Genomic DNA, 17,002 nt, shown 5'->3' on the forward strand with positions numbered 1-17,002 from the left:
GTAGAATGCAAGGCCTAAAGACAAGTAGTAATATTAGTAGGAAGTCTTTGTTTACCTTTGCATATGTATAGGAAAGGGTAGAAGAGATAAAAGTTTTACTCATAAGTGACTCCTCGCTGAATTATACAGTCAGAAAACACCTAAGTGAAGAAGCACCTCATGTTTTAGTACTGAGCAAGATGTAGTTCATGACATAAATATCAAAAAGCTATTCTGCAAGAGTGATAAAAATGCTCCTAAATTCACAATTTTTTTGCAAAGGTCAAAACCATCTACTATACTGAATTTCAATAATAAATAAATTATATAAAATCATAAAGCTTTTGAAAAGAAATTTAAAGGAACAGCCAAATGACAGAAACTGGAGGGGGTGTTTATGGAGTAACTTAAAATACCTGTTTTAGAAGAACCAAATACATCTACCACCTACAGAAAAATTTCAGGAAGGTCAAAAAGGCCAGCAATGTCAATTGGCATGCAAAGAAGGCTTTTAAAAGCAAATGGATATATTTCAGTAAGGAAAGCCATATGCTAATGAAAGAATAGATAAAAAAGAATAAATTCTGGCAAATTTTTTATGCTACTATAATAGGGCAGATAATGAAAGATTTTGAGGGATGACTTTCTAAAGAAATAAAATCTAATAAGGAAGTTTTTAAGAACACACAGAAAGCAGTGAGATCTGCAGAGTGGTTAAAAGAGTAACAGACTATTAATCAAGAGTGTTCAGAAAAATAAAACCAAAGCAAGAAAGCAAAATAATAGTGTTGACCACAGAGGAGGTCAAAAAAAACCCTAAACTGTGCTAAAGACTAATCTCCAACAAAAGTATCAGAAGAAAAGCTTTTGGAAGATAACTGACACAAGGTCAATTTGGTACCCTCCAGTATCTGGTAACACTCAAGACTTCTAAAGGATCTCAGATGTAGCAATGCTGACACACTAGTGGTGGTGAATAACTTGTCACCTAAATAAACTCAGTAGTTAAGGGCAAGGAAAGTGGCAAATGTGACTAACTTCAAAAAAGGGCTTCAGGATGGGGCATGGAAAATTAGAAGCTACTTAGTCTGACTTCCTATCTAGGCAAATTGAGAGAAATGTAGTACCAATAGAATTAGTAAACACGTGGAAAATATAACGGGAAAAGTTAACACAGCTGCTGTAAAGGAAAGTCATGCTTCACAATCTTTTACGAATTTCTAAAAAGAAACTCCAAACTTTATCATAAAAGGGAAAAGAAATCAAAGAAATCCTTTCAGTTTCTTTTTAACTTTGGGGTAACAGTTTATGGAGAGGGTGGAGAAGACAGGAATAGAAGACAAGGAAGTTAAGATTGTAGCTGATAGATTTTTTTGTGCCCAAGATCAATATCCACATAACTGATACAACAAACACCACAGAAAGGGGCCTCATGGGAAGGTAAGCAGGATAAACCTCGTACCTGGAGGTTAAGTAGAGTGTTAGGGCTAGTCAGGATTGCTGCAGAGGATCAAGGTTATTGCACAGACAGAAGGTGAAACTCCTTCTCACTTGACCTGAGCTATCATGGCAGACACAGAGGAGAGGATGAGACATGTGGCAGAGGATGGGAAACATACTGCAAATGAACAGAGCTCTAACAATACAAAAAATGATTCTGTCCTTAAACCAGCTGAACGGTGAATTGGAAAAACAGATTCTATTCCTGTGTGTGCCTGTGGTGCTAAGTAAATCACTTAAATTAATCTTTTACAAGTTTTATGTTTGTTCTAGATACTTCCGAGGGATACCATAAAAAAGTCAGGAAGGAGATATACAGTTTTGTCTTTGTAGCAAAGCCTGAATGCTGTGCAATAAATAATGCACAGGGGTCACACACTGTACAATAAAAAGAAAAAAATATTGATTAGTGGCTTATTAAAGTGAACTCTCTCTATTCTCTGCACTAAATGAGGCCAGAGATTTGGAAAGAATATTATGTAGAGATGTAATTAAAGCCTGAATTATGATGTATATCCTTAACTAAATTTGCATTGGCAAATTTAATTCTAAAAGTTTACTAGCTTTTAAATACATTATTTTACAATGTTACTTATAATCTACTAGTCATTTCATATATTTTTGCTTTGATTTATACATATTTAAACACATCTACTGAACCAACATGAATATCAAGTGTTTACATATCATTTTACATTTTAGAGTACATTGCAAATATTAACTAATTAGTCCTTTCCCAGTAATCTGAAAGATAAGTAATGTTATTTTTCTTATCAAGTGCAAGAAAGGGAATTAAGTCATAATTAGAAAGGACACAGGCCAAAAGGGATTATTAACTAGGTGCAATTTCTGGCCTAAACATATTCTCCTTTCTTCCCTGAAAATCATTTAGTATTTCATCATCTCAAAATGCCCTGGGCCTCAAGGTTTACAGCCTTTAAAGGCAGGGAAAAAATGCAAACATGAGGATGGAAATATTTTCAAGAGCATTATATTTTCACCATTTTCAACCAATCAATGCCTTTAAAATTAACAGGTTGAATTATTTGATTCCTCCCTTGAAACAACATTCAACTTTTAGCTATAGATGGCAAAAATTTTCATGTGGAGCAATAGAGTTCTATTTCTTTATAGAAATGGTCTTGATTACAACAGAATAATTAACCTCACAATCCTCCTTCTTGTAGACCATTTTTTAAAGTGCAAAATTCAAAATACCATATTGAATTAAAAACTCTTTCTGCTTTATCTTCTGAGATAAGACAACCAATATTTCAGTATAATAGCACACAGTCATTATCAGCACTGAATCTGAGATACCATCACATTTACCCCACAGGAAACCTTTTCTGTTCTAGACACTTAAAATTTGCTCTACATGATTGTCATTTGGGTTTCAAGCATGAGAGAATGGCTTCTTGGTAATCTTGGTTCCCAAATCTGCAGAATCAATCAAGCAAGTTAACTTCACCACCACTTAGCACTCACCTAACACATTCAACCCAGTCCCCTCTACCATTCCTGTGTGTGGACACTTGCCAGGACTCTCCCCTGCAGTGGTGCTACACTGTGCTCATGAAGTATCATGCAGAATGACAGAATGGTTTGGGTAGGAAGGGACCTTTAAGGTCCCTTCATCTAGTCCAATCCCCTGTCAAGGGCAGGGACATTTTCCACTAGATTATAAGCAACAAGATGACCTAGCTGTGATTTTAAAATTATTTTAGTTAATGACTATCAAAATTGACTTTCATCCAATATTTTAAACCAATTTCTAAATCTCTTTTACAGTCTCTTACTTTCTACCTCACATAGTGTGATGGTCAACCGTCCTAACAAAATACTGCTATTCTCTTCAGCATCTACTGTTTGTTCATTTTGATGAAAATGTTTCACAACTTCTATCACAGAAACACCAGTAAAGCTTTATTGAAACCACTTTCAAACAACAAAAACATGTTCTTACTTGTTTAAGTTTCTTCAGGTCTTCATCAAGTTCCAAGTTGTCCAAAATAACAGCAACAAACAAACTAAGTAGAATCTACAAAACAATTGCAAATTACCTGTTAAAGCTTGTCTTAACTTTTCTTAAGAAGTACTCTGACATGTCATGGAAAAATGAAGGCCCTACTGATGTAAATGGGCATCTTGCCTTCGACACCTGCAGAAACTAATATCACCTGCTACTACATTTTGCAAGCATTAGACTGTTTTTAGCTTACCTTACAATTATATGAATTTCAAAATTTTTAATTCTAGGTTTTATGACAAATGCATTATGTATGTTTAACAATGTACCCATTAGAATCTATTTCACATGAAAAGAAAATTAAATTAATCAGAAATAATAATAAAAAAAGAACCACAAAGTAGAATTCTAAAACAGCTCATAAATTTAAGGTGCTTTTTAATTATGGTATGAATGTTTATCACAGAGGCCACGTAACACTGACTTACTTTACGGACTTGCTTAGTGCTCAGAGTACCTCTGTGCAAGGCAGCTAACTCCACTTTGAAACAAAAGTAAGCTGCCTCATTATCTGCATGCAATTGGAGCCACAGTATAAAAAACTCATGCACTTTCATTTTCTATACAGTAAATATTGTGCAGCTACGTCTCTAGGAGGAAGAATCCAAGGGGGGGAGGGGGGAAGGGCATATCAGATATTATATTTTCCTTGCATAGAGATACTGACCAGAGGCCTTTCAAGAAGCTGAAAATGTGATTGATATAGCTGAGGAGACAGAAGTAAGAGAGCAAGTATGTAGGTGAGTGAGGATACCACCATTCAGCATGTATCCTCAGACAACTTACATCTTAAGGCAGCAAATTTATACATACATAGCTTTATAGCTGTCAGCAGCTGCCAAGGTTTTAGTCTCTGAGGTTCAAGGCAAATACCCTCAAACATACTGAGCTCCTACAGGCAACCACCAATTTCCTAGAGACATCAGAAGGAATCTAAGCTTTTTTGAAAGAGCTACAGGCTTAAAATATTTGTGGTTTTGGACCACTGAGTGATAAACAGAGCAGACATATCTGTCCACCACTGTTGTAAATGAATTGTAAGTTTACCTGTCATTCAATCACACTGGAAAATTATTCCCCACCAATATATTAGATGAAATTTAAATAGCTTAGTACACCAGACAAGGAGTTTGGAACTCAAACTGCATCTGAGCTGGGTGTCTGGACATTGTTTCAGAGCAGGACTCCCTTTCCTTCCATGAACTATAAAGGGACACAAGACACAGGAAAAGCTCCCACCCATAAATTTATAAAATATCAGTGTTCAGGAAAATAAATGTTCTTTTCAAAGGAAACTGGCTTTAGCAATATGTAGAATTTCCTGCAGCTGTTTGAAAATACATACTATACACGCCACACACTTATACAGCACCTCATACAGTTTTTCAGTGATCCAACAGCGGAAGTTAAGATGACCTTCAGAATGGCAAAGCAAGACAGAATTCTGATAAAATATGTAATCCCTGGCAGAAACTACCTTGATGCCTAATTGCTGATGAACAGTTTTGCTATCATTCTGTCATCATTTTACAGTATGGTGTTTTTCTTCTTCAGATACTTTATACAGTCTATGATACTCCAGTACCTGCAGCTCAGAGCATACTAGGACGTAAAGTTGCATGCTGAAAAGAAGTATAGTACTCATTAAATGTATCACCCCTTACAGTCTTGCTGCTTCATGCACTGATATGTATCAAGGCATCAAGACTTTCATTATCTCCCTTTTCACTTTTTTTTTCAACAAGAACCAAAGATAACGTAGCACAAAAGAAAAGTTAAACGCAAACTTGTTATTTGTTTAACTTCCTCCACTGCCACCTCAACTAATAACAGTCCTCACTTCCAACAGAGGTTTTGTTTTTCAAGCTTCAACTTTTCTCTGCCTTCTAATGTGAAACCTATTCATTTATTTCCAAGGCTCTACAGTCTGCTTCACCCAATGCCTGCAATTATCACTTCTCAATTCTAATCCTCCCCCCTCTTCTGGCTGGTGAAAGTAATTTCTTCATTTGACTTCACTCTTGTTATTCAGCAATGGATGTTTATTCTTAAAACTCTTTTTTTCGGTTTTAGTAGCAGCCCAACTGTTTTCATGCTCTGTTACCAATTCCACGCTAACTTCTTTCTTCAAGCTTCTTTTAGCTTTGGACAACTTTGTCCTACATAGCTTTTCTCTTCCAGGGTCTGAGGAAGATCTTAGGACCAAAACTAGCAACTTTATAAGGCCAGGTAATTCTGCGAAGTTGTCTTAGCAGACTTTCTTCATCCATGCAAAATTCACATAGATGAATGAGAAGAAATGTGTACACTTATGAAGCAAAGCCAGGACCGTGTACTTAAATGTAAATTCCCTGTAAAAGGACTGAGGATGGTATACTGAAAAGTGACTTTGCTCCTGGCAAAGTAAGCACTTTGAGTAAATAAATGGAGACATCCCAGACGACTCTTTCAAAACATGAAACGTAAAGCAGAATACTGCAATTGTTTTTACAGCTAAGTTACTTCTCAAATAAGGTGTGAATTTTTAGCACAGAGGCCACCTGACACTCATTTACTTTATGAGATTGCCTAATGCTCATCTAAGAGATAAAAATGGATTCCAGTTCAGGCAATGTTCTTGGTGAAGAATTAGAAAAACAGTAATAAGATTCTCTAACACTAACTGCTTTCAAATCCATCTATTTTGCTTTTTATTCCCACTTCCCAAGGAGTTTTAAGGACCACTTCAGCAAGAAAAGTAGCTTTTCCAGACCCCAAGGACTGCTCTGACCCTTGTGAGCAAATTACATGACCTATATATCTGCTGATATGCATTTGTTTGGCTTATACTTTCATTTGGTAAGCAAATCCAAGAGCATCAAATGCACTTTACTGCCATTTATAAAGTGGTCAAGATTTTAATCCAAACGAAGGAATCCGCTGCACCCACAATTACAGTCAAATTATTCAGTCTTCAGAAGTGGAACAGGACATACTATAAAGTAAAAGAAGTAGATGGAAGCTGATGGAGGTTGTATAAATGCAGTTAGTAGCTTATGTAAGCAGACAACCAAGGAAAGAACAAAAATGGAATGAAGAAAGTGAAAATAAGAATATGTGCATCAAAACCGCAATGAATGCAAAATATAAACTAAGCAAAAGTAGGAGTGAATTAAGGGTGAGTAAAAATGGTTATTTCTCCTGATTGTGGTATTTCCTCTGTGATGGTATTCAAAATACAGAACCAGGCCCTTACTGATACAGGATATCCAAAAAGATGTTTTCCTTACCATTTTCTCTAAAAAAAAAAAAAAAAAAAAAAAAAGCAATTATCCCATTCAAAATGCATACAGAAAAAAATGCAGGTTTAGATATAATCCCCATTCAAAATGCATACAGAAAATAATGGGGGTTTAGATATAATCCCCATTTCCATATACATGCAGGAACTGCTGTTATTGGTTCTCATCCTTTTGTTGCTTGATGTACTGTAACATATATTTTCCATGCATTGATTTTGCATCATGTAACAGGAAAGTAATGATTTCTAGTTAAGAGTTTAGGCTTTACACTTCTCACTTTAATTACTGCTGCAAAGAGAATGCAATGGAAGCCGAGGAGCTAATTTCTACATGATAAATAAAAGCACTTGCTTAACTTTGCAATCATTAGAACTGTGAAGGAACAAGACAGTTAACAATTATATTGTTAGTCTAGCAGTGTGACTTGGATCTTACGAAGAACAACACCTCGCACCAGAACAAAGGCTACCACCACCTTATGTGGCAGGGCTGAAGGGTAAATTCTACCACATCAAAGAACTAATCCTAAAGCCCTCTGTGCTGAAAAGGAGCGTCATAATTAGTTTTAACTAGCTGAGAAAAGTACTACAAGAGCTGAGAGCATAATTCAAAACAAAGAAAAGCACAAGCATATTTGCAAGTGAAGACTTACCAGAGTAGCAAAAAGATGATATAGTATAAAATAAATAGCAACTACTGGTGCCCACATATGTCCTACAGCATTCAGTGTCTGATCCATTACATCCACCCATCCTTCCTGTGTGAGAATCTGAAACATTGACATGAATGCCTGCAAGGAAAACAATTACAAACATATTAACATTCACAAATTATATTACTATGGTTCTATTGACACATTCCTCAAGTTGATTTAACAGATCAGAACACCCATTTTGTTTATTTTTTAGTTCTTAGTAAACAAATGTATTTCAATTATTCAGTTATTGAAGTCAGGTGAATCAATATTCCAGAGCTAAAGGAGAAATAAATAGCTTAATCTTTGAACTTGTAAACATAGTCCAAGCTCTATTAGCCCATATGGAGAGCTTTTTGGTTTCCTCCAGGGCTAACAAAGTAAGGGAAATATCCTGAGCATCAGAGATCATTGTTTTGAATGTTATAACATATTGTGATTTGTTGATTATGCTTGTTCTTCTGTGCTACCTTTCTATAAATATAATAATAAAGTGTTACAATTAAATGTGACCACACATTTTTGTTATCTTAATAGCAGAAGCATTTTAGGCACCCCACAGATGAGATTAACCAATACAAGGGGAGGACCCAGTACTTCCACTCACTTCAGTCAGTCAGATTCTTCCCCTACACCTTTTGTAGATAGCATTCTTTGTGGAACTGTTCCTGTAACATTTTCAAAACCCTTCAGACCAGCAGTACATGTCAAAAATAGTGGGAATAATGGAAATGTTTCAGCAAACTGTCTGTGGTGACAGGAATATATGAATCCCGATAAGCCTGAAACGCAGATGTCTTAGACCTTTGAAACCCCATCTTGAGCCTGCAGCACAGAGCAGAATTTAACTCAGCACGAACAATGTGGGAGCATGGTGTGTACATCACACAGACACTGAGGACTGCGCTTTGCTTTAGTCACAGCAGTTTTGACTATGGTATCAAACTGAAGTGTGGATCTCAATAGTCTTAAACCTCTCAGTGAGATGAAACTGTTGCACAAGTTTCTTTTGCTTTTGCCTGACATCACAAGTACTCTCCAGACAGCAAGGACCAAAGCTAGTATCTTACTGAGGTTTAATACATTAAAAAATAGTGATATAACTGAAGACTTTAACGATGCAGCTTATAGATAATAGGATTCCTTGAATTCACAATGTTAACACAGTGTGGAGGATACATTATGTCTATGCTCAGTGCCTCCGACACCCCCAGCAACAGCTGGTTAATACATCGATGCACTTGGCACAAGAGAATAGGACTGTTCTTGTCACACCCGTGAGAAAACAGTACTTGAGGAGTCCCTCACATCAATTCACCCTAAGCCCTAATGCATGCTGGGAAAGCTGAAAATACATAGATATAAAAATCTATGTACTTGAAAAACAATAAAATGGGTTCTATTAATTTTTAAAGCTGCTGGCAAAACTAACTGGGAGGGAGACTTCAAGTTTAGATTACTAATATTAACTACAGGCAAGTACTTTGCTTAGGCTCCTCATCAAGTTTGCAGTTTTTCAAACAAAAAAAGACTTCCTTAAGCAGTTTCTCCATGTAAACAGGACCCTTAAGGTTATACTCATACCCTAAGGGAGTCAACTCGAGGCTGTGATTTCTATTGTGCTGCGTAGGCTGATTTACTCTTGACTGTCCATGTGCACACATACAGCACTTGGCCCTGCATCTCCTCCTGGCCCTGTGTAATATCCCTATGGCCATGACACATCATTAATATTTGGTAAGAAGGAGCTGGTTCCAACTATCAGAAATAGTAAGATGGATGTGGCATAGCTTGTGGCATATTACAAAGTCAACGATGTATGCTGTTTGCTTACAATTTGGAAGGAGGGCCTGCAAGTACAAAACTTGCTGGGGTAGTGTAAGAGGACTGGGTAAGGAAGAGACAACCTAATCTGGTGCATCTTGTTATGCATGCGCTGCCTTTTTGGAGTGCTGAGTTGGAAAGAACTATTTCCCTGCCCGGGCCCAGGGATTGCCTCGGAGAGAGTTCCCTGGAAGCAGGATGGGTAACAGCTAAGCAGTAACGTATCAGGAGGCCAGTGCTTAAGCTCAGTGTCTGGCCCTCTGCCACTTACCACTGATAAGGATCCTAGGACTAACGCTTTTTCTCCTCTGTCCATTATAAATAGTACATATTTTAAAGTACAGAAACTGAATCATGCTGCCTCTAGATCACACACAGAGGAAGAACTGTGCATTTTTACTTTGTTAGGGGGGTCCTAAACATTTAGCTGCTAAGGGCTTTTAAAAAAAATTGCCTGCTGGCTCCCACAAAAAGCCCCACACCAGAATCCAGCTCGGTTTCTTACTGCTGCTATGTTCTGCAGCACTGAGGCAGACAGAATCATAAACACAGGTTAAGAACAAGGAGTTTGACAGCTATTTTTACAGTTGCTTTTCAGAATTAAATCACACTAATCAGATTTTCAGAGATGATTACACCAACAAGTCCAAATAGCCCAGAAGTCAAGCAAAGGTATACAGGGAACATATCAAGGCATCCAAGCATATATTGGGAGATGAAGTTCAACTTAAGACTTTAATTTCTACATCAGCAACATGTTGAACCAAATGTAATGTCCCAGCCTTTCCTTTGAACACACGGATCCCACAGAGAACAAAGGCTAGCATAAACTAGAAGCAGCAGAGAAAACTGCTCGCAACTACTTCCCTTCTTTATGTCAGCTAAAATCTTTGCTATGTCATGTGTCAGGAAAGGCCAAACATGAAGGCTGGAATTTGCACGGTGTCCGCTACTTTTATGTTCCTGCCAGCAACCTTGGCTTTACGTAGCATGCTGCCGACCTGGGGCCAGATCCTCCTTTTGAATTACCTCCCCCTCACAACCACATGTGCAGACTCCTTACAGTCCATAAACTACGAACTCCTTTCTTTACAAAAGTGACTCCTTTCTTTAAAAAGAAAAAAAAAAAAACAACAATGAGGGTCCTGCAAAAATACCCCAACCCTAAAGAACTGTTATCTAGCGCTACAAAATACCTCCACATACAAATTATGAAGAGAAGGAAAAATTTGGGTTCTTTAGCTAGGAGAAGCCTTCTGTAGCCAGAGGAGTGTGCATGAAACAAGTGGGAAGTTCAGCCTCCCTTATAGCTGCCAGTGGTGCTTGAGGGTGACGAAGACAACCACCCCATCAGTACTCAGCACTGCTTCTCTGCTTCCCTTTGTGAGGGGGAGGTGAAGCCAAGCCAGGCAGCTGCTGTTTCCCTGCACTCGAGCATCTCTGACGCCAGTAGTGGTCGTACCTGACTGGTGTGACACTCCTGGCTGAAATACAAGGTGGGCACAACACTAAGTAATACACTCCACTGCTGCCTTTAAAAACACCCGAGGGACTGGATAACTAAACCAGTGAAGTGTCCTTTCTTCTGAATCACACTAAATTACCATCATTTATTGCTTTTTATATATATATATATATATATATATAAAAATATATATAAATTAATTATTCAATTAATTCAAGATAGCTCCAATACTGTGTCGTGGACCCCTCATTAATACAAGCACTAGATTAATTTGGAAAAGACATTTTTTGACATTATAAAAATGTAATCTTCCATCCGAAACAGTTGTCCATAAAGCATGTAGCTATATAAAATGGCCTTTCAATACAATTTAAACATTTTATTATAACATTAAAGTCCAGTATATGATAAAACATTAGTTTTAAGAAAATAAGGCAGTGCACAATGAGTATGTGCTTTGCACCTAGCAATCTGCTTTGGAGCAAGTTATTTTTAGCTGAAAGGTACACTTCCCACTGTTTATTTTAAAATTAATTTTAAATGCAACTAGCTGACAGAATCAACATCTGTGAAGATGAGACTTAAGAGATTTATGCAAATGGTGATTTTCTGAATTAATCCGTGTTAGAGAAAAGACTGTCAATTTCTTTCAGTATTTATGCCCTATTACTTAATTAGCTGTTTTGATGATGGAAGTCAAACTACTTTTAATTTATACTGCAAGATTGGCAAAGGTTTGGTGGAATATAAGAGCTGAAGTGTCAGTTCTGATACCTTGTCTAGTATTACAGGGGTGGTGCCACATAGATGCCTACTTACAGTTACAATCTACTTCACTCATAACTGCTGCTTGTCCACAAAATATCATGGGCCAAATCCCAAAAGCTTTATTCATGGAAGCAGAATTACTTCTGCAAATTAAACTAACAGGATTTAGGCCAAGGCCTGCAATCTGTCCCACCTGTGCAAACTTACTTTTTCCTCCTAATGTAGTCATGAGTGCTCAGTAACACCCTGAGAGAAGAGCAGCCATCCTGTAAAAATGTGGCAGTGGCACTGAGATTGTAACTGAATCAGAGAATTAAGACTACATTGTTCAAATTTTTTAAGGAGTGATGCTTAGGTTGAACTAACATTTCACAGCTTGAGCCTTCTCCAAGCTCAAGTCTAGGAGCAAAGTCCTGGTTTTGCTGAAGACTGGGGGATTTTTGCTGCTGAGATCAGTTGGGGCTGGCTCTCATCTTGTTTTGACCCATTCAGCAGAAGAGCAGCAGGCCCAGCTTTGTAACCTGCCACACCAAGCAGTCAACACACAGCCACAAAAACCAAGAGAAACCAGGGCATGGAAGTCAGAGATACTAACAACCTGTTTTCCATACAGTGAAGTTTGAAATTTCTTAGTGGCCATCTTACACTGATGCCTTTGAACAGACCCCTCTCCTATTCCTTCTTCAGGGGTCCTAGTCACCCCCTGTCCTTCTCATGGCTCAATATGTGCAGTCCAAGAAGATGTGCAAAAATAGAGATGGTGGACCGGTTAAAAACAGCATAGCAAACCTCTATATATTTATATTTAGTATTAGAGAGAAAGGCAGTCCATTTGGGTAGTCGCAATGGCCAAAAGAAGGGTAAAATTTGTAGCCATGGCAACACTGAGCTTGTGCCTATTGACTGTTGTCAGGAAACCATGTGAAAACATGCAATTTAGAGGCATTAGTGAAAGGAGGAGGTCTGCTTGTTCCAAAACCCACCCTGTGCCTTCTTATAAAGCACTTACAGTTTCACAATGATTTTAGGTTTTGTCTGTTTCATTGTAGAAAGCACTTTAATGTACAAACTCAAATTTTAGCCTCTGGTGTCACCTTTTTGCTAGTGTGCTTGTCCTCTCTGTATTTGTAACTGAAAAAGTCCACAGCAACAGTCCTGGCCATTTTAGGGCTCTTCTTTGGGGTTAAGCCCCAAAAAATTTATCTTAGCAAATTCTGCTATTGCAGACCTCCTATTGTTGCCAACATCATATACTAATGCAAAGATGTCTTCAGTCATGTTTTGAAAATAATACATTCCAGGCAAACCCAAAATCACATATTTTATAATTGTCTTATTGTAAACGAATTCAGTGGTCTTTATTCAGAGCAGACAACATGAGTGGGCATCCCCCAACCTTTGCTAGGAAGACAGACTCCTTTGGAGGGACACCATCACTCAAACCATCGATCACATGTTTTGAGTACAAAATTTTCACTGACTCTATTAACCAATTAAGAGATGTTTCACTAAAAACCTGCAAAAAGAAACCACACCATGTAAATTATACTTCTGAAACATTCATAAGAAGGTCCGTATGTATACAAATAAACAATAACTAAAAAATGAGAGACTCCTGCTTCTGGATATCATATAAAAAGTATTAAAAATATTTCAGTATTGCTGGAACACTCCTTTACTACTGGTAACAGGTTTTCTGTTTTCCCAAAACTTAAGTCAGAAAATATAAAACAAGTTTGGATTAATTCTGCTTGTAAAAAACTGTAATTTGCTGGAGAAAGTATTTTCTCACTCTTGAAACATGTATTTATTATCCACATATATCTTGAAATTCAATCTGATAGAAGCTCTTATTGAAGCTTAAATGGCCGGATTGAAATGCTCAAAATAATTTAAAATTTTACTAACATCTTGATATACCTTTGCAATGTTTTACTGTAAGCAGATCTTTCTCAAATACTTATATCAATTTATCTTGTTAAAATGTGCCGCTGGTTGTGAATCTGTCTTACTTTAATTATACTAGAATAGTTCTTTCAGGACTTTCATTGCCATTTTGCATGAATAATAAAAATAATTCTAAAACAAAATTCCATGGTGACTTCAAATTTTCAGCTGGAAGTTTTTTTCAGAAGTTATACATGAGAGTCAGGCATACAATATGGTGGTAATATCACCCAATTTACAGACAGAGGCCTAGATTCATTAAAAAAAATTAAGGTTTGATTTTGGTTTTTTTCTTCCTCCAGCATTTAAAAAAATGAATTCTACTGAATTCTTAATGATTGTACTCATTGCTTTTCTAAGCACGTTTTTCAAAATAGAAAGTATGATGTTACATTATTCCCTGTGGGTAGGTGTTTTTTGTCTCACATTTGATGGCTAGCTTCCCATACAGCAAGTCCAGGTTGATAATTACAAACTGTTGCCTAGCTATTTTGTTTGCTAAATGCACGACCCCTGAGGCTGCCTTATTCATTGTTATTTAATTGTTCCAACCAATGCACTTTCGCTAAAATAGATACATTGGATAACCAAGCTGGAATGACAGAAACAAATAAATTGTCACTGGAACCAATCCATGTACACTCAGTCTAATCCATTAATAATGAAATGGCAGTATTTTCATTCAGAACAGTGTGCTTCAATAAATACATTAGCTCCAATTTCCACTGATTTTCAGTGTTCTGTTCTGAATTAATGCAATGCCCATAAATATCCATTATTTATACCCAGAAGGCAAACACTTATTTTGTCAATGCAGACAGGTTTTATAACCCTGTGTAAAACAAGCATTCCTGTACAAATCAAGAACAACCAATTTTGTAATATGAAGATATAAATCATGCGTAGACATGTTTTATATAAATGTTGTGCCTAATGTTCATGATTTGGCACGTGAATCCTCTTTCGGTAACATGCTAGAGTAGCATTAAGCCATATGCTTTGTTTTTTCATCATCAGGGTGCACACATCACATTTTGCTATATTCCCTCAACAGCAGAAACAGAATACCTAACCCAAAGAAGGCCAAACTTTGCTACTGAAGGACTACAGGAAGGCTGTTACACACAGAAAACAAAATTACTTTATCTACACATACGGAGGCAAACTGCTCCACGGTTCTCAGAAGGAAAGGAAGACCGCCGATATAATAACAAATATGATAGAATCTGCCCTGGTTTCAGCTGGGATAGAGTTCATTTTCTTCCTTGTGGCTGGTAGAGTGCTGTGTTTTGAGTTTAGAATAAGAGCAATTTTGATAACACACCGATGTTTTCATTGTTGGTAAGCAGTGTTTACACCAACTCAAGGACTTTTCAGCTTCTCACACCATCCCACCAGCGAGCAGGCTTGGGGGGCACAAGGAGCTGGGAGGGGACGCAGCCAGGACAGCTGGCCCCAACTGACCAGAGGGATATTCCATACCATATGATATCATGCTCAGCATGCTCAGCTAAGGGGAAAGCTGGCTGGGGGGCCGCTGCTCAGGAACTGGCTGGGCACTGATCAGCAGATGGTGAGTAACTCCATTGTGCATCACTTGTTTTGTATGTATTACTATTTTTACTATTTTCCCTTCCATTTCTATCCTATTAAACTGTCTTTATCTCAACACACAAATTTTACTTTTTTTTTTCCTAATTCTCTCCCCCATCCCCCTGGAGCAAGCAGCTCCGTGGTATTTAGCTACCTACTGGGTTAAACCATGACAGAACCATAGAACCATAGAATTATTTAGGCTGGAAAAGACCTTTAACATCGAGTCCAATTGTTTACCTAGCACTGCCCAGTCCACCACCAACCGCAAGAAAATATCAATGACAAGAAAATAATAACAAGCAAAGAGTAATCAATATTTTTTATACTTGCCCGTGGGAAGGTTGTAAATCTATCCAGTTCTTCCACAAAGCAAAACATCTGTAAACTGATTGCTGACATTACAATTAAAAGGCTGGCAGTAAACACCACCAAACTCCCAAGTTTTTTTCCTGGTCCAAATATCTTATAAACAAAGTCTTCTAAAGCAGGAGAAATCTTTATAAGCCGAACTACTCTAAGAACCTGCAAAGAAAGAGAAAATACAACTGTATCAATTACATGATAATCACATTAAATAATCACATTAATCAACAACTTTTCACAGGATCAGACACTTCAAGGCCAAAAAGGGACTTACAGCTTTGTAGACCAGTAAATATCAGGTTGCCACCTCTCGTAACAGACCACAAGTTATGTGTTAGGTTAAGAACACAAGCCCTAGAACCTGTGTTTTGTCTGTACTTATCTTGGCCTGCCTGGAGATTTGTTTTAGCTAGCAGTGGCAGTCACCCAACAACCAGGTAACTGTTAACCTACTTTGGTTTTTGCTTAGCTTTTTACAATTGTGTGGTGTAATGCTTATTGTTACATGTCTCTTTTTCTGCAGTAATAGCAATTTTGCATAGAACGAGCTATGACCCTTCCACAAAACACAGCATCAATGCGTACAGGCATGGGACAACAGCGGAGATCTTGAGAGTACCGGCACAGGAGGATATGCAAGGCCCTCAAGGCTGTGATCAACTCACCACTCATGAAGAGTCATCACAGAAATGCAATTGGGTAAAACTGTTTTTGGGGTAACAAAGGAAACAAAGACATAGGCAAAACATACCACAGATAATAAATCTGAATGTGATGTGGAATTACAGACCAGTGGTTTATACTGTATTACCAAATGTAAGAACTGCTTCAGGTAAAGGTCAAAATACATCAGTCTAGATTTAGCAACTGAAAACTACTGCAGTGCACTGCTAGGTGAATTGCTCCAATTGTGATTATCATCACTGTTAAAAAAACATACTTATTCTACATGGACAGTCTTTGAGGTCCTGAACAGTCTTTGAGGAAATCTCTGCTTTGAGCAGCAGGCTTGATGAGATAACTTTGAAAGGCCACTTCCAGCCTAGATTTTTCTATGATTCTGTGTTATTTGTTACACCAGGTTATATATTCACGTGAAGAACTGCCCACTCTTCTTCCACAGGTCATCTTTCCATTTTGGTGACCCAAGGCAAAATTGCTTGGCATTGTGTACCATATACCCTAGCAAAATTGTTAATGAACATACTTTGCTGCTTCCCACAAGGGAAATTTTGGATGGCATTTCTCAATATCAGCGGAAACAGCATTGTGTGCCACTGATATATTTGACATGTCTCAGTATTAGTAGTGGCAGCAGAACTGTGATCGTGTGTAGAACTCCTGACCCATTCATTGCCGAGTGTACCTTGGAAAAGCTGCTGACAGCTCTGACTCTCCTATTTCTGCCACTGATGGTGGCATAAACAGTGACATGAACATTGGTATCAACAAGAGGCAGTGGTAGCAAAAGTAGCTGCTGAAGACAACAGACAGCAGTGTATGTGGCAAACGAGATTTTGCAGTCCTTACAAAGAAAAAGACTCTCTAGCCCAAAG

At 37.6% G+C, this 17,002-nt stretch overlaps 1 protein-coding gene across 3 annotated transcripts in view; it reads right to left on the reverse strand.

The window, feature by feature from the left end:
- The window catches only part of NALCN (sodium leak channel, non-selective), a 249,642-nt gene that overhangs the window by 96,550 nt on the left and 136,090 nt on the right, over window positions 1–17,002 (reverse strand). For all 3 annotated transcript variants that reach the window (XM_056328711.1, XM_056328710.1, XM_056328712.1), the window contains exons 13-15: window positions 15,414–15,605; window positions 7,442–7,579; window positions 3,446–3,520 (exon numbers count right to left, since the gene is read on the reverse strand). In XM_056328711.1, coding sequence (XP_056184686.1) covers window positions 3,446–3,520; window positions 7,442–7,579; window positions 15,414–15,605 — 405 coding nt within the window. The remainder of the gene's footprint in view (window positions 1–3,445; window positions 3,521–7,441; window positions 7,580–15,413; window positions 15,606–17,002) is intronic.

This window comes from Falco biarmicus, chromosome 2 (assembly GCF_023638135.1).
Source record: "Falco biarmicus isolate bFalBia1 chromosome 2, bFalBia1.pri, whole genome shotgun sequence".
NCBI classification, from domain to species: domain Eukaryota; kingdom Metazoa; phylum Chordata; class Aves; order Falconiformes; family Falconidae; genus Falco; species Falco biarmicus.